This window comes from Bacillus rossius, chromosome 1 (genome assembly GCF_032445375.1).
Source record: "Bacillus rossius redtenbacheri isolate Brsri chromosome 1, Brsri_v3, whole genome shotgun sequence".
NCBI classification, from domain to species: Eukaryota; Metazoa; Arthropoda; class Insecta; order Phasmatodea; family Bacillidae; genus Bacillus; species Bacillus rossius.
Window position 1 is genome coordinate 46,547,220 of NC_086330.1, and position 24,636 is coordinate 46,571,855.

Genomic DNA, 24,636 nt, shown 5'->3' on the forward strand with positions numbered 1-24,636 from the left:
GCACATTTGGAAGCACCGACAACGAAAAGGCAGCACCATCGACGAAAAGGAAGCACATTAATTTGTCATTGACTGCAATATTCATTGGTTCCAATATTTATTGGCTCCAATATTCATTGGCTCCAATATTCAATGGCTCCAATATTCATTGACTCCAATATTCATTGGCTCCATCAGTCATTGACACCTACAGTCTTTTGGTTCCAAAAGTCTTTTGGCCCCAAATATATTAGGCTAGAATTCTTCGAGTCTAAGAGACTATGAGACCACATGGCTACGAGTCTAAAATGATCTAGCTGGTTACGAGTTATACATGGCTTGCGAGGCTACAGAGCTACGAAGTTTCTAGTACACAGGTTTACATGACTGCGAGGATACAGGACTACAAGTCTGCAAGAGTACTTGACTACGAAGGTACTCGTCTACATGACTCCAGTTACCGCATCTGTCTTCGACAGAATTTTCTCTTTTGCTCCAACTGCTCCATCAGCATTATGTTATAAGATTACAAGGCCTCTTGCTTACGTAGCTTCAAGTCTACGAGCCTCCAATGCATCATGACTACGAGACTACGAGCCATGAGGTTACGAGTCTATGCGATTGCGAGTCTTCTAGGTTACGTGATCGCGAGGCTATAGGACTACGAAGCTTCCAGAACGCATGGTTACGAGACTGCGAGGCTACAATTCTACGAGGTCACAAGACATCCTGGCTACGCGACTACGAGCCATGAGGTTACGAGACTACGTGACTACGAATCTTCAAGTTTACGAGACTGCGAGGCTACAGAGCTACGAAGCCTCTAGTACACAGGTTTACGTGACTGTGAGGATACAGGACTACCAGTCTGCATGAGTACTTGACTACGAAGCTACTCGTCTACAAGGCTACAATTACAGCATCTGTTTTCGTCAGAATTTTCTCTTTTGCTCCAACTGCACCACCAGCATTATGTTATAAGATTACAAGGTCGCTTGCTTATGTAGCTTCAAGTCTACGAGGATACTTGGATACATAGCTTCAATTCTACGAGGTCCTAAGACTTCATGACTACGCGACTTCGAGCCATGAGGTTACGAGATTACGTGACTACGAATCTTCATGTTTACGAGACTGTGAGGCTACAGAGCTACGAAGCCTCTAGAAAACGAGTTTACGTGACTGCGTGGATACAGGAATACAAGTTTGCATGAGTTCTTGACTACGAAGCTACTCGTCTACAAGGCTCCAATTGACACATCTGTCTTCGATGGAATTTTCTCTTTTGCTACATCTACGCCATCAGCATTATGTTATAAGATTACAAAGCTACTTGCTTACGTAGCTTCAAGTCTACGAGGCTCCAATACATCATGACTAAGAGACTACGAGCCATGAGGTTACGAGACTATGCGATTGCAAGTCTTCAAGGTTACGTCATCGCGAGGCTATAGGACTACGAAGCTTCCAGAACGCATGGTTACGAGAATGCATGACTAATTGGCCGCATGGCTACGAAACTTTATGTCTCTAACTGACTACAATAGCACTATTCAGTGGTGAGAGTTAATTTATTTCATGCAAAGGTACTTGCTGCAAGCAGTTCCGCTTTTCAACATCAGATGACGTCACGTTTTGCTTGCAGGTAAAATAATATTTATTTATTTTATGCGGGATGCGGGTTGTTCACTATCGATCGCATAAGAAGAATGGCATCGATAGTCTTCAAGGAGAAGGAAGTTCGTCCTTCCTGCTAGTGCTTCTCAGATTTCTCACGGTCCGCCATATTGGATTGCGACGTCACGGCTGCCATCTTGGATGGGTGTGACTTTGACCTTTGACCGAAACCGCAGGAATGATCGCAAGCACTCGGATTAATCATCAAAATATTGATAAGAATAATCAGGAGCACACGGAGAAAACCATCATAATATTGGCAAGAATAATCAGGAGCACACAGAGAAAAACGACACACGATTTCTTTGATATCATAAAATTACAGAAAAAAATATTTAAAAATAAAAATAAATTAATAAAAAATTTAAAATAAAAACAAAAAATACATAAACAGATTCTGCTAGCTTGTAAACTTATCATTGTTGAGCAAAGATAGAGTTCTAGTACAAGCCAGAATCTGTTTATGTATTTTTTGTTTTTATTTTAAATTTTTTATTAATTTATTTTTATTTTTAAATATTTTTTTCTGTAATTTTATGATATCAAAGAAATCGTGTGTCGTTTTTCTCTGTGTGCTCCTGATTATTCTTGCCAATATTATGATGGTTTTCTCCGTGTGCTCCTGATTATTCTTATCAATATTTTGATGATTAATCCGAGTGCTTGCGATCATTCCTGCGGTTTCGGTCAAAGGTCAAAGTCACACCCATCCAAGATGGCAGCCGTGACGTCGCAATCCAATATGGCGGACCGTGAGAAATCTGAGAAGCACTAGCAGGAAGGACGAACTTCCTTCTCCTTGAAGACTATCGATGCCATTCTTCTTATGCGATCGATAGTGAACAACCCGCATCCCGCATAAAATAAATAAATATTATTTTACCTGCAAGCAAAACGTGACGTCATCTGATGTTGAAAAGCGGAACTGCTTGCAGCAAGTACCTTTGCATGAAATAAATTAACTCTCACCACTGAATAGTGCTATTGTAGTCAGTTAGAGACATAAAGTTTCGTAGCCATGCGGCCAATTAGTCATGCATTCTCGTAACCATACGTTCTGGAAGCTTCGTAGTCCTATAGCCTCGCGATGACGTAACCTTGAAGACTTGCAATCGCATAGTCTCGTAACCTCATGGCTCGTAGTCTCTTAGTCATGATGTATTGGAGCCTCGTAGACTTGAAGCTACGTAAGCAAGTAGCTTTGTAATCTTATAACATAATGCTGATGGCGTAGATGTAGCAAAAGAGAAAATTCCATCGAAGACAGATGTGTCAATTGGAGCCTTGTAGACGAGTAGCTTCGTAGTCAAGAACTCATGCAAACTTGTATTCCTGTATCCACGCAGTCACGTAAACTCGTTTTCTAGAGGCTTCGTAGCTCTGTAGCCTCACAGTCTCGTAAACATGAAGATTCGTAGTCACGTAATCTCGTAACCTCATGGCTCGAAGTCGCGTAGTCATGAAGTCTTAGGACCTCGTAGAATTGAAGCTACGTATCCAAGTATCCTCGTAGACTTGAAGCTACATAAGCAAGCGACCTTGTAATCTTATAACATAATGCTGGTGGTGCAGTTGGAGCAAAAGAGAAAATTCTGACGAAAACAGATGCTGTAATTGTAGCCTTGTAGACGAGTAGCTTCGTAGTCAAGTACTCATGCAGACTGGTAGTCCTGTATCCTCACAGTCACGAAAACATGTGTACTAGAGGCTTCGTAGCTCTGTAGCCTCGCAGTCTCGTAAACTTGAAGATTCGTAGTCACGTAGTCTCGTAACCTCATGGCTCGTAGTCGCGTAGCCAGGATGTCTTGTGACCTCGTAGAATTGTAGCCTCGCAGTCTCGTAACCATGCGTTCTGGAAGCTTCGTAGTCCTATAGCCTCGCGATCACGTAACCTAGAAGACTCGCAATCGCATAGACTCGTAACCTCATGGCTCGTAGTCTCGTAGTCATGATGCATTGGAGGCTCGTAGACTTGAAGCTACGTAAGCAAGAGGCCTTGTAATCTTATAACATAATGCTGATGGAGCAGTTGGAGCAAAAGAGAAAATTCTGTCGAAGACAGATGCGGTAACTGGAGTCATGTAGACGAGTACCTTCGTAGTCAAGTACTCTTGCAGACTTGTAGTCCTGTATCCTCGCAGTCATGTAAACCTGTGTACTAGAAACTTCGTAGCTCTGTAGCCTCGCAAGCCATGTATAACTCGTAACCAGCTAGATCATTTTAGACTCGTAGCCATGTGGTCTCATAGTCTCTTAGACTCGAAGAATTCTAGCCTAATATATTTGGGGCCAAAAGACTTTTGGAACCAAAAGACTGTAGGTGTCAATGACTGATGGAGCCAATGAATATTGGAGTCAATGAATATTGGAGCCATTGAATATTGGAGCCAATGAATATTGGAGCCAATAAATATTGGAACCAATGAATATTGCAGTCAATGACAAATTAATGTGCTTCCTTTTCGTCGATGGTGCTGCCTTTTCGTTGTCGGTGCTTCCAAATGTGCTTCCTTTTCGTTGGCGGTGCTGCCTTTTCTTTATCGGTGCTTCCAAATGTGCTTCCTTTTCGTGGGCGGTGCTGCCTTTTCTTTGCCGGTGCTTCCAAATGTGCTTCCTTTTCGTTGGCGGTGCGGCCTTTTCGTTGATGGTGCTTCCTTTTCGTTGTCGGTGCTTCCAAATGTGCTGTCTTTTCTTTGGCGGTGCTGCCTTTTCGTTGTCGGTGCTTCCAAATGTGCTTCCTTTTCGTTGGCGGTGCTGCCTTTTCTTTGTCGGTGCTTCCAAATGTGCTGCCTTTTCGTTGTCGGTGCTGCCTTTTCGTTGTCGGTGCTTCCAAATGTGCTGCCTTTTCTTTGTCGGTGCTTCCAAATGTGTTGCCTTTTCGTTGGCGGTGCTGCCTTTTCTTTGTCGGTGCTTCCAAATGTGCTGCCTTTTCGTTGTCGGTGCTGCCTTTTCGTTGTCGGTGCTTCCAAATGTGCTGCCTTTTCGTTGTCGGTGCTTCCAAATGTGTTGCCTTTTCGTTGGCGGTGCTGCCTTTTCTTTGTCGGTGCTTCCAAATGTGCTTCCTTTTCGTTGGCGGTGCTGCCTTTTCTTTGTCGGTGCTTCCAAATGTGCTGCCTTTTCGTTGTCGGTGCTGCCTTTTCGTTGTCGGTGCTTCCAAATGTGCTGCCTTTTCGTTGTCGGTGCTTCCAAATGTGCTGCCTTTTCGTTGTCGCTGCTGCCTTTTCGTTGTCGGTGCTGCCTTTTCGTTGTCGGTGCTTCCAAATGTGCTGCCTTTTCGTTGTCGGTGCTGCCTTTTCGTTGTCGGTGCTTCCAAATGTGTTGCCTTTTCGTTGGTGGTGCTGTCTTTTCGTTGTTGGTGCTTCCTTTTTTGTTGATTGCGCGTAGTACAAAATGTAGTGATTGAATATTTACTAGTTTATCACCTCTTGGTGTTACTAAAATATTTTACAAGGTTACTTGGTCCTTTAGAATGTATAAAAATGTCACGATGGATTACGAAGGTCATGTGGTCCTGAAATGACTAGCCTATACGTCTGATAATGACATGACTCGGTCTCATGGACTGAAGGCAATTGATCTATATGTGTGGCTTTGTACATGAACGGCTTATATGTTATTCAGATTAATGAAAAATTAGACTTTCATAATAGGCTAATCGGCACTGATTTAATTCGTTGGTCCGGTATATTGACTTGAGATGATTTTCGTAGAGTGAATGATTAATAAACTCCGCGAAAGGTAATGGAAAACAGAACCTAACATTTATTTAATAATTAGTTACAACTGTCTCTGGTCAAGAATCGAACCGTGGACAGGGATCCATCGATTCGATTTGTAAGTTAATGAGTGATTTTTTTGATGAATTTTGGATTTTTTCCCGCTTTTCTAGCTACATTATTACATGATTTCAAGATGGCGTCCGAATTTCAAGATGGCGGTGGGCACCTCGGTAATAAATGATTACTGCACTGTAGCAGGTTAAAATAAAATTAACCAGATGTAAATGTACTCTATAATATGAGTACACACACAAGATGACGTACTCCAGCAGTTGGTCGCTCCAGGTAGCATGTACTGAACATTAAATGCCGGGTCCATGATGGTCGACAAGGACAAAGTAAAATTTCAAGGTTAAAGTCAAATTTAAAGGTCAAGGTCAAATTTCAAGGGGAAGGTCAAATTTCAAGGTCAAGGTCAAATTTCAAGGTCAAGGTCAAATTTCAAGGTCAAGGTCAAATTTCAAGTTCAAGGTCAAATTTCAAGGTCAAGGTCAAATTTCAAGGTCAAGGTCAAATTTCAAGGTCAAGGTCAAATTTCAAGGTCAAGGTCAAATTTCAAGGTCAAGGTCAAATTTCAAGGTCAAGCTCAAATTTCAAGGTCAAGGTCAAATTTCAAGGTCAAGGTCAAGGTCAAAGGTGTGGTGACCAGATAATTATACTACATGGTATCGGCACACTCTAGCATACGAAAACAAGATGGCGGTCTCCAGCAGATGAAGACAAGATGGCGGACATGATGTCATACCAGTTGACGGTATATACTTTGGTATTGGTGGTGGTAGATCAGTCTAGGTAGCTTTTATGGAGGAAGGATCGACTGTTTACTCTCGTCGGGAATCGAACCAAGGACGTGCATCGATATAATCAAACAGAATTCAAATACGTTAATTTTTTGATGAATTTTGGAATTTTTTTCATTAAAATCGGATAATAAATAAAGATTTTCAAGATGGCGTCCGAATTTCAAGATGGCGGAGATGATGTCATACTACCTGATGGTATATGTGCATTGACATAAGTGGTGGGGGTCAGTCTGCCTGCGTCCACTGTGAGGGTTGGATCGGTCGCCATTTTTATTTTTTTTTGCCTCCGTCGGGTTCGAACCGAGGACTCCGAACTCCGTGTCGTTTATGTAATTTTTTTATAAATAATTTATTAAATTTATATTAAGTGAATTTTTTTATAAATTTAAAAAAAAATCTTTAAAATCGGATAATAAATAAAAAAGTTAAAGATGGCGGCCGTAACGAAAATTGCAACGGTGACGTCATAATTCAAAATGGCGGAAAACACATCACCGGAATTTTCGAGAACACACAATGACGTCATACAAAATGGCGGATTCAAGATGGACGCCGTGATATACTTGTCCCATTACGTTATGTCCCGTTACGCTGTGTCCCGTTACGCTGTGTCCCGTTACGCTGGCTGCACGCACGAAAAAGTGTCACGTTACGCTTATCCAAGATGGCCGTCGTGACTCACAATCCAAGATGGCCACCGTGACGTCGCAATCCAAGATGGCGGACGACAATCATCAATCCACTACCTGCATCCTGTTTCCGGAGCCCCATTCGTATACTACTTACATCACCTAAAATTTCAACAACTAGACACTGTTTGCTAAGCACATTTATTATAGATTCAATTACATAATAAAGTAAACAGGAGTTACATCCCTCCAAAAAACATGCAAAGCAAAATAAAGATATTCTTATCTAAAGAAATGTTCTATCCCCATACTTCAACACAATATTTTGCACCGAAAACAAGCGCACCCAAATTTAAAAAAACTTTGTAGAAAAACGGATTCAGTACGATGTTTTCACATTAACCGACATGCAACATGAAAATTAACGCGGAAAATCCATGAAATAATTGACAAACAGTTCAATAAATACTAAAATATTAACAAAGATTACTGAGAAAATAAATCCTTGATCTACCTAATCCTACTACTATATAATTTATGGATCACTCTCGTTATCATTAAAGCCCGATACTAGTTCACAAATAGCAGAAAAATTGTACAACCTTTCCCCTCCTATATCATGCTTCCCACTGATACCTATTACAATCAGCGCGACTCGCCTGCCCAAACCCTCTTCCCATACGAGACATACGTCAATGTCCGGCTTCTGTATTCATACTGCCTAGGAATATTTCTTGGGAAGGGGGAGACGAGCCCTATACAAACTTCACAGGGGTAGAGGGGGAAGAGAGGAGAGAGGGAGTGGAAGGGGAGAGAGGTAAATTAAACAATAGAACAAATTATTTACGACTGGCGGGGGAAGGGGGGTTGGGGAGGGATGGCAGTGATTAATTACCTAATTTGCATAGCCTTTGTGTGGTCCAGAACCGGTCTGCTCCATCTACTTATAAATATTGTTACGAACGCGAGCAAGGCCGCGACACGTGCAGAGCTGGCTGGCGGCCACCACAACATGAGATGCACCGCGGGTGTGTGGAAGATTACAAGGATTGTCTCCCCCCCTCCTTCCCTCCACTCCCCGCGCGACGCCCTGCCTTTGACACGTAACTGACACCTGACAGCTGCGGAGTCCCGCGCACCACCTGGCAGCTGCCGACACGTGTTTCGAGAGATTTCTGCCGTCGGGTCGGCGCGGAATGACGCGACTGGCCCCAGCCGCGCTCATGATTTCTGGAAAGCGCCTGGGCTGATATATAAGAGGAGGACGCCGGCCTCAGAGTCAATTGAGAGGTCAGGCGGGAGTTTTCCCGCGGCGGAGTTTCCGGGGCGATAGTGACGCGGGTCCGTGGCAGAGTGGCGAAGTCCTTCGATGAAGGTTCCAGGGAAGGAGTTCAGTGGAGTCGGGAGTTTTCCCGCGGCGGAGTTTCCGGGCGATAAAGCGGTGAAGTCCCTGGACGAAGGTTCCAGGGCGGAGAGTTCAGTTCCGGGCGATAGTGTCGCGGGCGCGGAGGAGTCCCGAGCGAAGATCCGAGCGAGGCGTCGAGTGGGTCCTCAGCGAAGGGAGGTGGCGGTGGCGGCGGCGGCGGAGTGCGGCGACGGATTCCCGCAGCGGAGGACCGCTAGGGGTGCCGCGGCGAGAGTTGCGCCAGAGGTGCTGCCCAGCGAGATGTATGGATTGTAAGAAACGAGTGACTGGGGAAGCAACATTATTTTTAATTGCAAATTGATTATTTGCCATTTTATAAGATTATTTGTAAGTGACATAAGTAGTGGCCATCATTAAAACTGTGTTTGATAAAAACTTTAATTGGGCTATCCTTTACGAACCCAGTAAATCGTAACAATATGTTTTTCTTACCAATAAAATACGAAAGTCAGCTTGGAAAAACTCTAAGATTTCACAGTCAAATAATGTAAGGAACCCGTGCGGCGATTGCTAAAAGATTATCAACTTTGCCATCAGATTTGTTTGGTCAAGCTGCAGTTTGACTACAGAGCAACTCAAACTACATTCATTTTTAATTGGTTTGTTTTATCCAAAGCTATTTTAAATGACTCGGCGGTCGCTGGAAAGGTTATCTGACACCATTTATGAATCATGATCGCTATAGTTACGTCCAGCAAGGCAAGCATGGTCCTCTTTTTTACCCATCATGGGGACGACCCATCATCGGTATGACGCTTCGTCATTAAAGTCTTTCGTTGAGATTCCCGCATACCTGGTCACACACACGATGTGCAGAGCTTCAGGAAAACCCACGTAATTTGAAAACTACGTTTGGGGTTAGTATTACAAAAAGCGTTTAAGAGTGCGCTGAGGACCGAGAAGTAGTTTGTTTTCGGGTTAAGTTTGAATGATGTATTTTTATAAGAGTTAAAATGGCTAAAAGGCGTGTTTTCATGATAATTTTTAGACAAAATAAAACTAATACAGATTCATAAAAGCACTTAAGTGACTTCCATTACACTTTTATCTTAATTTCTCCTCCATATCATGGTACAGTCACCGCTTAAATGTCGTAGTTGTCCTATGCATGACGAGAAGACTCCGCTCCAGTTCAGAGCATTGCGCTTAGAGGCGATACCGCGTTAGAAAAACTTGCGAGCGTCGCACTTATCAGCCCGCCTCACTAACACAAAAATACCCCTGACTAGGCGGGCCCCTTAATGCGTCGTCGGTATGACACACCCGTCGTACGTATCACATTAATTTAACCCCGTCATACAGCCGACGACTTGACTTAATTTCATTTAATACTGTAATAATCCTTTCAAATGAGATCAATAATACATTCTTGTCAAATCCTCATACTCAAAAATGATGTATTCGCGATATATGAACGTCTTATAAATCGATAAACGCCGGCTGCACGCACGAAAAAGCATGACTCATTGTCACGTTCCGCCTGAGCCGAGCGTGCAAGAACCGGCCAACCACCGTGTGAGAAAATCTTCTATAATACCAAACAGGTTAAGGCGGGCTTTATAAAAGCAGCAATTTAAAATATTTGATTTATTTGTCGAATTTTGTCATATAAAATTAACAATTTATTGACATTGATTCGATTTCAGTTTATTTCTATAACTAATTGTTCGTGATTATATTTAAAAAATTATTTAAATTATATTTGCAAAAACTGTAAATAATATTTGAAAATAAAAAGTATGCAATTTTTCATCAATGTTTTATTATCACGTTATCACGTGAAATTATCGTCCGTATACCGACTTTGCAGACAACCCCCCCACCCCCCTTTTTTTATCTACAACTTTTGTCTGAAATAATTTTAAATAGACGAACCATTGTTGCAGGGGGTTGAAAAAATAAAGTCGTAGAATTTTAAAACGTTCATAATTTTGTACAATACAACTGTTAAATTCATTCTGTTTTACTCTAAAACCTTAAATTATTATCTACAACGTACGTCAGAATATTTTTTTATACGACCAACCATTGCTGCAAGGGGTAGAATAAAAAAAGAATTGGAGGAAAAAAATCGTAACTCCCGTAGGCACAACATCGAATACGTACGGATCGTGTATTAAATTTATAATTTATGTCTAAAACTTTTGTCTGAAACAATTTTTGATTAGACAAACCATTGAAGCAAGGGGTTAGAAAGGGGGGGGGGGGGGTATAATAAAAAAATCATAACTCCCTCAGTAGGTACACTATCAAAACCGTTCAAATTATTTGTAAATCTTATAATTTGTATCTAAAACTTTTGTCTTAAACAAATTTTGATAGTACAAACCATTACTGCAATGGGTGGAAATAATGATAAAAAAGGTCATTACTTTTTTTTAATATGTTTACTTTCATTTACATTATAAATTATTGTAAAACGCTTCAACTTTATCCAAAACCATTGGATGGAAGAATTTTTGTTGAAACGAAGTATTGCCCTAAAAACAGGGAATGAAATAAAAAAATTAGAATTAAATTTTTTGGAATTTATTAATAACTATCTTAATATTTACCTTAACAATTTGCCCAAAATAAATATACGTCCACGTATTAGTGCAAGGGATGTAAAATGATGTTTGAAGATCAAAAATAGTTGCTTTATTAACTTACAAGGCATATTATGAAATTCGTTAACACATTCAATGCTGGATGGATTAAATTGAAAAACATTCAAAATAGTTTTGCTGTATGGAATACCAGAAATTGTTAAATCGGACTATTTTGAATATTGACGAACATATAGGATGTTAGGTCGGCTACATTAAGGTCTTAAAATGTTCAGGAGTTAATAGAAGTTTCTAAAATATTTCTAAAGAAATAGGTTCTTCAAAATATTCCCACACTTTAAAGGCTGTACCGAAAGATTTTTTTTTTCTCTTTCGGATTGTTTTTTTCGTGGAAAGTCATTGAACATATATAATAGAGCATGCAAGGTTTTGCGTGAAATAGGCCCTCTATGGATTTCCTTAATTTCTTTCAGAAAATTGCGAAATAACAAAAATCATTTTGAAACAATTCCAAGTATATTTGAAATATTGGTCATGGACAGGAAAAATCAGGAAGTTTTATTACTGCTGTGGATGAAGGACAATGTTTGAGTTTCAGGGGGAGTGGCAGAGGAGGCGACACATGAGCCGCATAGTGTTCTACGTGGCGGACGCGTGTCAGGCCAGCGTCCTTCTGCGCGAGGGCGTCATCCTGGCGCGGCCTGCCGTCAAACTGACGGAGGCAGAGCCGCCTTTTGACTCGCGACGGCTGCCCGTCGTGCTGTACCTTCGGCTGCGCCCCCGCGTGCACCAGATGCTCCGGTACGACGGCGAGCGCCCCGTCTACTTCGAGTTCCAGTCGCAGGACGTGTGGGCCGTGAAGGACAGCTGCGGCCCGGGCTGCGCGCGCTGGCTCACCGCGCAGAACATCTTCCTGTTCTCGCCCGCCTGCGGCTGCGGCAAGGGCAGCCTGCGCGCGCTCTTCCTGTGAGCCCATTGGTAGCGGTGCGCGCTGGCTCACCGCGCAGAGCATCTTCCTGTTCTCGCCCGCCTGCGGCTGCGGCAAGGGCAGCCTGCGCGCGCTCTTCCTGTGAGCCCATTGGTAGCGGTGCGCGCTGGCTCACCGCGCAGAACATCTTCCTGTTCTCGCCCGCCTGCGGCTGCGGCAAGGGCAGCCTGCGCGCGCTCTTCCTGTGAGCCCAAGGATAGCAGCGCGCACCCTTCCTGTGAGCCCAAGGACAGCAGCGCGCGCTCTACCTGTGAGCCCAAGGACAGCAGCGCGCGCTCTACCTGTGAGCCCAAGGATAGCAGCGCGCACCCTTCCTGTGAGCCCAAGGACAGCAGCGCGCGCTCTACCTGTGAGCCCAAGGACAGCAGCGCGCGCTCTACCTGTGAGCCCAAGGATAGTAGCGCGCACCCTTCCTGTGAGCCCAAGGACAGCAGCGCGCGCTCTACCTGTGAGCCCAAGGACAGATGCGCGCGCTGGCTTACCGTGCAGAACATCTTCCTGTTCTCACCTGCCTGTGGCTACGGCAAGGGCAGCCTGCGGTGCTTATAATACGTAGGCACATAAAAGGACAATTATATTTTACCCACTTTTGTGTAGGTAATTACTTATTCAAAACTAAATATCGCTGTAATAATGTGTTTTTTTAATAGTTATTCCTGCTTTGGCATGAATACATGTGTATATTCTTGATTCAGTGTTGTTAAGGTCGTGTCCGAATACACGATGGTGCCTACTCTCATTACTCACTCTCACATTCTGGCACATTTTGGTTAACTCTCGAATTAGTTATATACTGCATGTATAAAAACCGTGTTTTCAACTATTATTTAATACTGGCTGACAAATTTTAAAACATCCTTCAGGTCTGAAAAACATATTTAGGGTTTACAACGAATTGTTATCTTAGGACTGATTCTTCTAAGTTTATAACCAAACACTTTTCAGGTTTCAGTCACATAGTTCATGTTAAAATAATGAAATATTAATTTTTCAATAGTTTTTTTCTTCATTTATTTTATTTTCATCACAATCCAAACCTGATTATAACCTAAAAGTTTCTTCTACGCTTCGAAAACCAATATGGCTTCCTAAAGGGAGCGAGAATGTGTAGCGAGTGAACACTTCGTTCAATCACGTTTCCGTCTTCCCTCCTTTGATTTGGGACAGGTAGACTTGCCAAGTGAAACGAATTTTTCTTAGTTTTTACAGATTCATATGTACGGTCACTACTTTAGACCAATGTAATTTTTAAACAGTTTAGTGGTTGAATTAGTTCATTACTGCATACGTTTGTCAATTGTTTTGTAGAGTGTATATTTTGGCGTTGACTTTATTGCGTCTGTTTAATGTTTTATTTAATGTATAAGTAAGTGTGGTTACTGATTTGTGTGCCTAGAAGTTGTAAGCACTGAGGTATACCACTCACTCTGTGACGTCAAAGAATTGGCGAGAGTGTGATCTATGAATAAGTTGGGACACGGTCTATATAAATGCTGCGGAATAATTCTGTAACAGTATCTTAAGCCTGGCTCACTTCAACAAAAGTGTTGGTGCAAACGCGAAACAGCACGTGTAAATTTTATCTAGTGATCTCTTAATTCATATATATAAAGCCAGTAAGAGTTTTTTTTCTCGACCATAAAGTTACAGATGTCTACACTTCCGAGCTTATTCCTAAAACTTACTTATCGGTTTAGACTTGGAATTCGCAGTGCAAACATAAACCAGTACCAAATAAATATAGAGATATTTCACGAATGCTAATACATAAAAGGGCCCGTGAATCATGGAATCCAAGCAAAAGGGTTACGTTACTACAATTCACTGAAAATTGTGAGTTCAAATCAATGACCCCTAAAATTGTTATGATGCCATTTTCAAATATTTTATTTTTTAATAATAATAATTCAAACTCAACAGTTGTGTGTATTTCGCTGAAGTGAGTCAAAGACAATGCGTTTTTGAATGCAGATTTTTCTATATCTTATGTTTAGTTACTTGTTTTTGCTTAGATAATTGAGCCCAGAATTAGTACAAGTTCTATTTTCTGTTTTAAGATATCCATCGTCACACCTTCACTAGGCTGTCTAGTTCTTTTTTTATTTATCTTCAAAAAGTTTTCATTTATTCATACTATAGTACTAAAATAAGTTTCTTCCTGATTCAAGTTGAAGACAGGGGAAATTGCTCGTAGTTAAATTACTACTACAGCGAAAATTACTTAAAAAAATTATTTTATTTTTTTTATTCGTCTGATTGTCTTACTGTGTGAATTATTTATCTAACGGTTAACTGAAATTCAGGGAAAGGTCTTTAAATTTGCTGAATTTAAATTTCATATTTTTTTAATATTGCTTTACGGGGAAAAATGTATTATTATTTTTTAATGTTGCAATTGAGCGTGTATTGAATTTTGATAATTGATTTATTTCCAAATTTTACAATTTTCTTCACTTTTTATAATACATTAAATAACACAAAAACTGATACACTGTGGTTTTTGAAAGTTAAATGTAATATAAGATATGATATAAACTTCATACATTGTCATATAAAATTTGTTTGTGATATAATAATGATGTTGCGTATTTTATTGTAAAACTTTGTATATTTAAATCTGTACAAATTTTATGGAATGAGGAAATTTAAAAAAAAAAAAATTGTTAATGTAAAAACGGGTTGTGCTGTAGAAAGCTGTACCCTTTTTTTTTGTAAAGTTACGCTTTTGATATGAAAAAAAAAACTGTGATATTTCTGCCAAAATTGTACAATTGTAAATAAAAGATCACCGCATAAACGCAGCATTTTCATTTTTGTTTTATTTTATATCTTTTCTACATACTGCGCAGTCACCGTGGCACTTAGGTTACTTCTCATCAAAGAGATCCAGGTTCGATTTCCGATGTGGTCAAACCTAGAATATTGTTATTGATGAGAAACATGGCAGACGTTGCGAATGGGTGTTCTCAGGGTATAGGGGAGACTGGGTACAGTTGTGACGATTTTGGTTTGTTTGCCAATAATTCTGTTAATTTATCAGTTAGCTGGGAAAAAAGTAACACGAATTGTAATTTGTTTATTTGTCTACGTAAAAATACTAATATATTGTTCTTAAATACGCTGTATTAGTCATAGGATGAAATTTAAAAAAAAGGAAAGTGTCACAACCGACCACACCCCAAGGACGGTTGTGACAGTGGTTGGGGTCGGTAGTGACAGGCATAAACATACAGCAAAATGGTTTATAGTTACTTTTATTGTTATAAATAACAAAACATAAACTTCTTCTAAACAAAGTTAACATTCATATAGCAAGTGAACTAAAATCTGACATCACTTTTGTTCTTATAATTAATAAGGCACTGTAACAACTAATATTATAACAGTCTTCATAGAATCAGTCAAAACGTTAACTAAACGTAAATTAACTGTAGGTGAGAGTAGTATATGATAGCCGGTCCTGAAACTGGCTTCTGGCTGTGGAGCGGGGAGCCGAGCCACATCTCTGACGTCACGTCCATCTCTGACGTCACGGCGGCCATCTTGGACTCAAAATTCCTCAAAATTGACTCAAAATTGACTCAAAATGACTCAAAATTTCCCGTTTTAAGAAAAAAATTCCCGTTTTCGAGGGAAAAATTCCCGTTTCGATGGAAAATTAGGATTTCGAAAAACCACAAATGTCTTTTGCCTTAGAAAGAACACAAATTCCTAAAACTGGCTTAAGCATCCTTAACTCAAGCCAGCGTTAAGCCATTTATAGGATTATGACGTCACCGTTGCAATTTTCGTTACGCCCGCCATCTTGAAAATCCGCAATTTTTATGTTAGAAAATCGGGAAAAATTTTAAAAATCATTAAAAAAATTATTTGATCGAATTAAATAAAAATCTTAAAAACCACTGTTGCAGTTATTGTTACGGTCGCCATCTTGGATTATATAAATGTTGCATATTTCGTTACACCCGCCATCTTGGTTGAGTACTATACCATTCTTACACTTTACGTTACGACCACCATATTGTATCCTATTAATGTTTCAACTATCGTTATGGTCGCCATCTTGAAATTTAGTCACCATCTTGAAATTTAGACGCCATCTTGGAAATCCGTAATTTTTATGTTAGAAAATCGGGAAAAATTCCAAAATTCATCAAGAAATTAACTTAATAGAATTCCGATTGATTATATCGATTACCGTCCTCGGTTCGAACCCGGTGAGGGCAAAAAATAAAAAAATCAGATCCTTCCACCACAGAAGCCACCTACAGATTGACCTACCTCCACCAATAACAAGGTATTTACCATCAGCTGGTATGACATCATGTCCGCCATCTTGTCTTCGTCCGCTGGAGTCCACCATCTTGTTTTCGTCTGCTAGAGTGTGCTGACATCATGTTAATATATTGTTCTGTTCTCCATACCTTTAACCTTGTATATTAACATTAAACTTTGACCTTGACCTTGTACTTTGACCTTGACCTTGAACTTTGACCTTGACCTTGAACTTTGACCTTGACCTTTGACCTTGACCTTGACCTTTGACCTTGACCTTGAAATTTGACCTTGACCTTGAAATTTGACTTTGTCCCTGAAATTTGACTTTGTCCTTGTCGGCCATCATGGATCCGACATTTTATGTTCATTACATGATACCAGGAGCCACCACCTGCCGGAGTACGCCATCTTGTGTGTGTACTTGTATTATAGAGGACATTCCCATCTGGATAGTTTTATTCTAACCCGCTACAGTGCAGTAATCATTTATTATGGAGGTGCTCCCCGCCATCTTGAAATTCGACCACCATCTTGAAATCATGTAATAATGTAGCTAGAAAAGCGGGAAAAAAATCCAAAATTAATTAAATAAATTTGTAATCCATATAATAATTGATTGGATCGACTAAGGTCCTTGGTTCGAACCCTGACCGATACAAAACATCTTTAATTTAAAAAAAAATACTAAAAAAGTGTTGGTTTAAGAAAATAAAAACACCACAAGTTCTTTTTAAAAAAATGTTATTACATAAATTCAATAGGAAACGAAACGTATACACACATTACACACAGGAAACGGAACGTACACACAGTACACACAGGAAACGAAACGTACACACAGTACACACAGGAAACGGAACGTACACACAGTACACACAGGAAACGGAACGTACACACAGGAAACGAAACGTATACACACAGTACACGCAGGAAACGGAACGTACACACAGTACACACAGGAAACGGAACGTACACACAGTACACACAGGAAACGAAACGTATACACACATTACACACAGGAAACAGAACGTACACACAGTACACACAGGAAACGGAACGTACACACAGTACACACAGGAAACGAAATGTATACACACATTACACACAGGAAACGGAACGTACACACAGTACACACAGGAAACGGAACGTACACACAGTACACACAGGAAACGGAACGTACACACAGTACACACAGGAAACGGAACGTACACACAGTACACACAGGAAACGGAACGTACACACAGTACACACAGGAAACGGAATGTACACACAGTACACACAGGAAACGGAACGTACACACAGGAAACGAAACGTATACACACAGTACACACAGGAAACGGAACGTACACACAGTACACACAGGAAACGGAACGTACACACAGTACACACAGGAAACGAAACGTACACACAGTACACACAGGAAACGAAATGTATACACACATTACACACAGGAAACGGAACGTACACACAGTACACACAGGAAACGAAACGTATACACACATTACACACAGGAAACGGAACGTACACACAGTACACACAGGAAACGAAACGTATACACGCAGTACACACAGGAAACGGAATGATCACACATACAGTAGCGGAAACACACACGCTTAGTTGGAAATCAGAATACAAGAAATAAAACATACTTTAAAATATATAATAATTTATTTATTTTTAAATAGTACACACATGAAAGTTAAACAATTTATTAGTCCATCATTTTTACAAAGTATTGTGGATCTACTGAATATCGGCTTGGTTGTATTCTCACTTTTCACGGTGTTGTTACTTCCATTAGTTTCAGTCTTCACGAAGCCATCAGCATCATTCAATTTATGTTCTTCAACATGATCGATCGATCTAATACCATCTCGCTCAGGTCAAGGAAAAATTATTGTTGTATTCTTTAGTCTAGTGGATCCATCGATGTGATCTATGACGTAAGTAGGCTTGGCTTTACATGTTCTACCATGTCTTTTTAATCCCTCAATTCGTGTTAACAACCTGATACACCGATTACAGCTTAACATTTTACGTAGTGGGTTTTTAACACAATCATTCTTCTCATACCGTTCAGCATTCTTTATCAAGGTAAACACCTTGCTACAGTATCTGCAGTGATGTTGTTTTGATACAGCTACATACATCGAAGGCTCCAAAAGGCTCCAATTGCTCCAACAGCTTTTTGTTTCATCAGCGCCAATGATATTTGGCTAGAATGCTACGAGTCTAAGAGACTATGAGGTCTCAAGGCTACGAGTCTAAAATGATCTAGCTGGTTATGACTTATACATGGCTGCGGCGAGTCTGCATGGCTAAAATACCGCGTGGCTACGTAAAAACATGACTATGAAGCTACAAGGATACAAGTCTACTCGGCTCCAAATAAATGCAAGACGACATGGCTACAAGAAAACTTGGATACAAAGCTTCAATTCTACGAGTCTACAAGACTCCACCAACTACCTTCGAGTGTTTAAAGCTCCAACTGCTCCATCAGCATTATGTTATAAGATTACAAGGCTACTTGCTTACGTAGCTACAATTCTATGAGGTCCCAAGACATCATGACTACACGACTACGAGCCATGAGGTTACGAGACTACACGCCTACGAATCTTAAAGTTTACGAGACTGCAAGGCTACAGAGCTACGAAGCTTCTAGAACACAAGTTTATGTGACTGCGAGGATACAGGACTTCAAGTCTGCATGAGTTCTTGACTACGAAGCTACTCGTCTACAAGGCTCCAATTACCGTATCTTTCTTCGACGGAATTTTCTCTTTTGCTCCAACTGCACCATCAGCTTTATGTTATAAGATTACAAGGCTACTTGCTTACGTAGCTTCAAGTCTACGAGGCTCCAATGCATCTTGACTGCGAGACTACGAGACTATACGATTGCAAATCCTCAAGGTTACGTGATCTCGAGGCTATAGGTCTATGAAGCTTACAGAACGCATGGTTACGAGACTGCCTGACTAATTGGCCATGGCTACGAAACTTCATGTCTCTAACTGACTAAAATAGCACCATTCAGTGGTGAGAGTTAATTTATCTCATGCAAAGGTACTTGTTGCAAGTAGTTCCGCTTTTCAACAACAGATATCGCCACATGTTGCTTACAGATAAATAAAATTTATTTCTTTTATGTAGGATGCAGGATGCTCACTAACGCCCGCAAAAGAAGCACGGCTTCGGAAGTCACCAAGGAGAAGGAAATTCGTCTTGTACGTTAGTGCTTCACAGATGTCTCATGGTATATTACTAGACTGAGTAATAATTTTTTTTTATTTCCACCTCATTAAAAAATATTGCAAGTGACGATTTAGTAGCCGAAAATCACTAATTAAATGTAACTTTGAATAAAATGACATGTCTCATTAAGAGTAAAACTCCTTCATGGAGAGATCGGTTTCTCAGAAATAACCAGAAGCACTTGGAGAAACCACAAGAATAATCAGGAGCACACGGAAAAAACCTTCATAATATTGACAAGAATAATCAGGAGCACACGGAGAAAAACCATCATAATATTGACAAGAACTATCGGTAGCACACGGAGAAAAACAATCATAATATTGACAAGAATTATCGGGAGCACACGGAGAAAAACCATCATTATTTTGATAAGAATAATCAGGAGCACACGGAGAAAAACCATCATTATTTTGATAAGAATAATCAGGAGCACACGGAGAAAAACCATCATAATATTGACAAGTATAATTAGGAGCACACGGAGAAAACCGACATAATATTGACAAGAATAATCGGGCGCACACGGAGAAAACCACCACACATTTTCTTTGATATCATAAAATTAAAAATAAATTAAAAATAAAAATAAATTAATAAAAAATTTAAAACAAAAAAAAATCTACAAAAAAATACATAATATTCTGGCTTGTACTAAAACTCTATCTTTGCTCAACAATGATAAGTTTACAAGCTAGCAGAATCTCTTTCCATGATGATTGTATTAGGTGACGAAAAACAAAATTAAGTTAAAATTAATTACTATTATTACTATTCGATTGTCAGCATTCATAGTGTACAAACAATGCAGAACATATAACTTACAATGTTAAACTTTCCATTTAAGCCACTTTTGCGCTTTTTTGGAGTAATAGCAACTTAAACCATAGAATAGACGGTTTTTATTATTTCCCGCTCTCCGCTATTTATCACTTTACCGCGCCTCTGCGAGCTGCCACCTTCGCCTTCCATTTTCGGGTATACACTGAAGGGCGATATTTTCCTAACAGCCACTACACGGCTCTCGGCTACGTGTCGCCTGCTTACCCCCTCTTCTTTCTCCCGTCCCGCTGTCCCCGCACCACGCGCTGAGAGACGCCAAGATAACTGCTGGCCACAGTAATGGTGACTATTACCTGCGCACTATACGTGGGACCAGAGTCCACATGTTCCTTGGCACTTGATCCATTTTTCGCCAGCCCTACTTTTAAAATATGTGCCTACACAAACTAGACAGAAATAGTCTTCTTCATCGGATGAAGATTGTGAAGTCTTTCTTTTCTTGGCATTGGTTTTTCCTTTTCCTTTCCCTTTATTATTTCGTTTTAGTTCAGTTAGATTTTTCTTTACCTGCTTAGCCTTTAAACGTTTTTCTTTTTCTTCATTTTCTGGGAATCTAAAAGAAAAAAAAAATACGATTAAATATATGTCACAACCGTACCCACAAAATTTGTCACAACCGTACCCAACGCACAATTTCGAAAACAAAAAATTGCCATGAATCAACCAAACAATCTACATCAAAAGTAATCACTCGTAGTTAACTACTAATAATCAACTTATAACAAGAAAAATTACGAGGTAATCTATCTGTATATAAAAAACAGTAATTATTAAAAGAAATCAAAGAAAAATACTTTTGACTGTTGAAAAGTAATGTAGGCTCCTTCTTAGGTTAATGTCGCGCGCTGACTTACGCAATCCTAGGGAACGTGATCAGACTTGCACGCCGCGCCTCTCTTCCCTTATACTCTTCGCCATATTCCGTATAGTTTCGCGGTTATAACGACTGTCACTACCGTACCCTGTCACAATCATACCCAGTGTACCCTACTGCCTTGTGTCCCTAGAATGAATTCCTTCGCTGCACCATCTCATAGTTCTCACTTCATCCATTGTCTTAAACGCGACGTTAAAATCTAATTAATCTTCTTAAAGCTTTGTCACAATTCACAATGTTCTACATGTCCACTTTGCACAAAGGGTTTGTTCTGCAGAGTTAAGGGTGGGGGGAATGTTAAAATATATAGATAAACTAGTTAAAAACATGAAGAACAGAGACTTGAGTCACATAAAAAATGGTTATTTTTAAATAGTTTTAAATAAGTGTAAAAAATGTGCTCATACATAGCTTAAAAAATTTATAAAATGTGTACATAAATTTAAACAAGCAAAATTGAATACATGTAGGCTACATATCACTAAATCCAAATCTCAATTTCTTGTAAGTCTTTTCCACATCTTCAAAGCAGCATTTTGCTTCGCATTCTTCTTAGATGAACCAGATCCATTTTCAGAATGGCCTAGGAGGGAACATTGAACAGTAAAAGTCTTTGCATGTGGTGGTCCCATTTCTCTGACATCGCAGTAGATGGGGAGTGTCAATCTTTTGGCCGCACAGAATTCTTGCAGCATTCCCACTGGATTCGAAGGCATCTGATTTAAGATGTATTCATTCTGTGCTTCAAAAGAATCACTAGCAAACAAACGTCCATTCGGTAGTTTTATCTCGCGCACTAATGTATCATCACGAAAGATTATGCCTAGTTTATTAAGCATTTGTTCTGCTGCTGCTTTCCTTGCCAACTTTTTTGTCCAACCAAATCCTTTGCAAGAAACACCCCCTACTCTTACAACAATTGCAAAGTTAATCTTACTCGGTTCTTGGTTTTTTGAAAGTGGAAGATCATCATAGTTGGGCAGCGACAAACCCTTATTCACACAATACTCTTGTAATTTACCAACCGGATTATATACGTCTATAGCGGCGTTAGAAATGACATTTATGCTGTCTGAAGAAATTTTCGATACATTTCCGTAGTTCGGTATATCTTTAGTGCTTGCTGGTAAACGATCACGTTTGCTTCCGGAAATTTTTCTCTCACGGTCACCCACAGACATTACATTTCCTGCGCCATTCAAAGATGTTTCTTTATCATCTGTTTTCATATTTACAGGTACGACTTTTTCCTCATCGATTTCTTTGTTCATTTTCGCATTTTTGAATGTCGCAAGTACTAGTGTGCGCAGAAGATGCTTTGCAGCTTCAGTCTTGGCTTTTTGTTCCGAATCACCCCGACCTAATGCACTTTCAGATCCTGCAGAAACCTTGCATACGAAGTTAGCGCTTGTGCAATCGGATAGTTGAGTGTAGCTAGGCACGGTTCCAAACAAACAAACTATCTCTTGCAGTTTCGAGATCGGGGACTCACTATACGGATCCATGGTTAAATGCTCAGTTTTAATGAAAGTTTTGACGGCTGTTCTTTCCCAAACTGCGCGGTAGTGAGCAGAAAAGGAAGAAAGGGCAAGGTGAGTCTTGGACATCCAGATGTGTCCTTCGGGATGCGCTGGTAACTTCTCAACGGGCACTAGAGCGGAGTTGGTTTCCAAACACACCTCTGTCATAGCGTACTTATCTTCGTGGTCCTTGTACAAGTGTTCGGCTATTTTCATCCTGCCAGAACTTGGTGGCATTTCAGTTAGATACACACCATCACCAGCAGCTCCGGAACTGGTCCATATCAGTCCTATCTGGCAAATGAACTTAAATTCGTCTATTTTTGTGTAATAAAACAGAGGTACACTCATTGTAGCCCTGAAAAAGAACACAAAAACATAGTTTTTTTTTCACAGATCCTCAAAAAAAATATTAATAGAGGCACGTTTTATTTATTTTATTTTAAAAGCCAACATTGAAGTTAGTTAAAGCAAAACGGACGGGGTAAGCTTCATGTGAAATTAAAAATATATTGGTACAACCAGATAGGTGCAACTGCAAACACACTAATTTTCCCCCAACTCCTTAAATGTATGGCAAGGTAACTATAAGAGGATTAAAAAATAATATTTTTTGAAAATATATTAATTGGATTACAAAAAGTTTTACTAAGCACTATACAAACAAATTCTAATTCAAAAAAGATATTAAAATATATTGAAAATGTTGGTAAGACTGTCTAGAATTTAATAAATCTGCTAAACGATCTTAAACATCCAAGGAATAAACAAAATACTGTAAGACCATCACAAAATATTTTGTGAAAAATTTTCACCCTGATAATTATTTCGTGGTTATAGAAACAAAACAAATCCTTAAAGACCCACAACAGTGTTTGCTAGTGAGTGTAAAAGCCTTAAATCATCCATTCTAAAAACATTGCAAATACCAAAATAACTCTGCATGCAGAGTGAAATAACAAAAAAATTACTTTTAGCAGCGATCGCTTGATTGACCGAAAAGTATTTAGGATATGTGACATCAGCCATTTCTCTCCTCCGGCCAAATATTTAGCGCCACACACTGGTTTTAATTTAAGTTAAGTCTCGTGTACTTCTGCGCAGTTATGGAAGAAGATGAGAGGTGATGAAACTAGAATGGAGAAATGGCGGAACGACGGAGTGGTTGGGGAATACGGAAGCAACCCGAAAAAACCCACCCGCTCAAGGAGAGTACGCAGAATTGCATTTCGCCGAGGGAGGGGGGGGGATGAGATAGAACCACTTTCCCCGCTGTTTGCTTTCAAATTCTTCCCATTTGTTTGTGAAGGGAATGATGAATTTATTGTGATTTCTGGGGGATATATTATACCCCCAATCTCTCCCTCCCCCACCTCCATCGCATACGAACCTAAATACGTCAGTCACGTTTCCACTTGCGAAACATCCGGGGACTGACCCCGCCAGAACGTCTTGGTGGGGGCGAGCGATCAGACCACTACGGGCGGTTTTCCGAAACGTTCGGGTAAGGTATCAAATAATCACAACCGTAACCTAACTTGCTGGCCGAATTACAGAACGTGTCCAAGCCGAATCCCAGTAAGGAAACAAAAGGGAGAACCTTTTTCATAAACAGTGTCCTGCGCGAGGCTAGAACCTGATTCCAATGCATTCTTGTGGACTTTCGCAACTATCGATACAATTGTTACGGCAAAAATACAATTTATAGCAATACTAACGCACAAAAATAGAACGGTCTTTCTAATATCCTCAAGTACTGTTAAAGCTACAATTATGTCTTGTTATGCCCATTAAAGTACACAAAATTTATTCCATGATAGTTTCGCTATCATATAGTTTCATTTGGCACACCAACACACTTGGTACGACACCCGATGATCACAAAAAATAATATATACGAGTTAATGGCGCCAGAAGCGGGTCCGCCATCTGAACGAAACCAACGGAAATGTGAGCTCTGCACATGCGCAGAATTTGTGTAACAGATCGGCAACGGATAGGACACCAAAATCCGTTCCCTAAAAATA

At 40.1% G+C, this 24,636-nt stretch overlaps 2 protein-coding genes across 2 annotated transcripts in view; one reads left to right on the plus strand and one right to left on the minus strand.

Moving 5' to 3' along the window:
• The window catches only part of LOC134528932 (uncharacterized), a 30,486-nt gene extending 15,996 nt beyond the window's left edge, over positions 1–14,490 (plus strand). Inside the window, exon 2 of the mRNA XM_063362604.1 lies at positions 11,441–14,490. Within this exon, the coding sequence (XP_063218674.1) occupies positions 11,465–11,812 (348 nt within the window). The 5' untranslated portion in view covers positions 11,441–11,464 and the 3' untranslated portion in view covers positions 11,813–14,490. The remainder of the gene's footprint in view (positions 1–11,440) is intronic.
• LOC134527504 (interferon-inducible double-stranded RNA-dependent protein kinase activator A homolog) lies at positions 11,942–23,988 on the minus strand. The gene is given in 5 exon segments (XM_063360268.1): positions 11,942–11,981; positions 12,041–12,177; positions 21,572–21,805; positions 22,331–22,477; positions 23,983–23,988. Coding segments are annotated over 5 exon segments (564 nt in total).
• Positions 23,989–24,636: the final 648 nt, after the last annotated feature.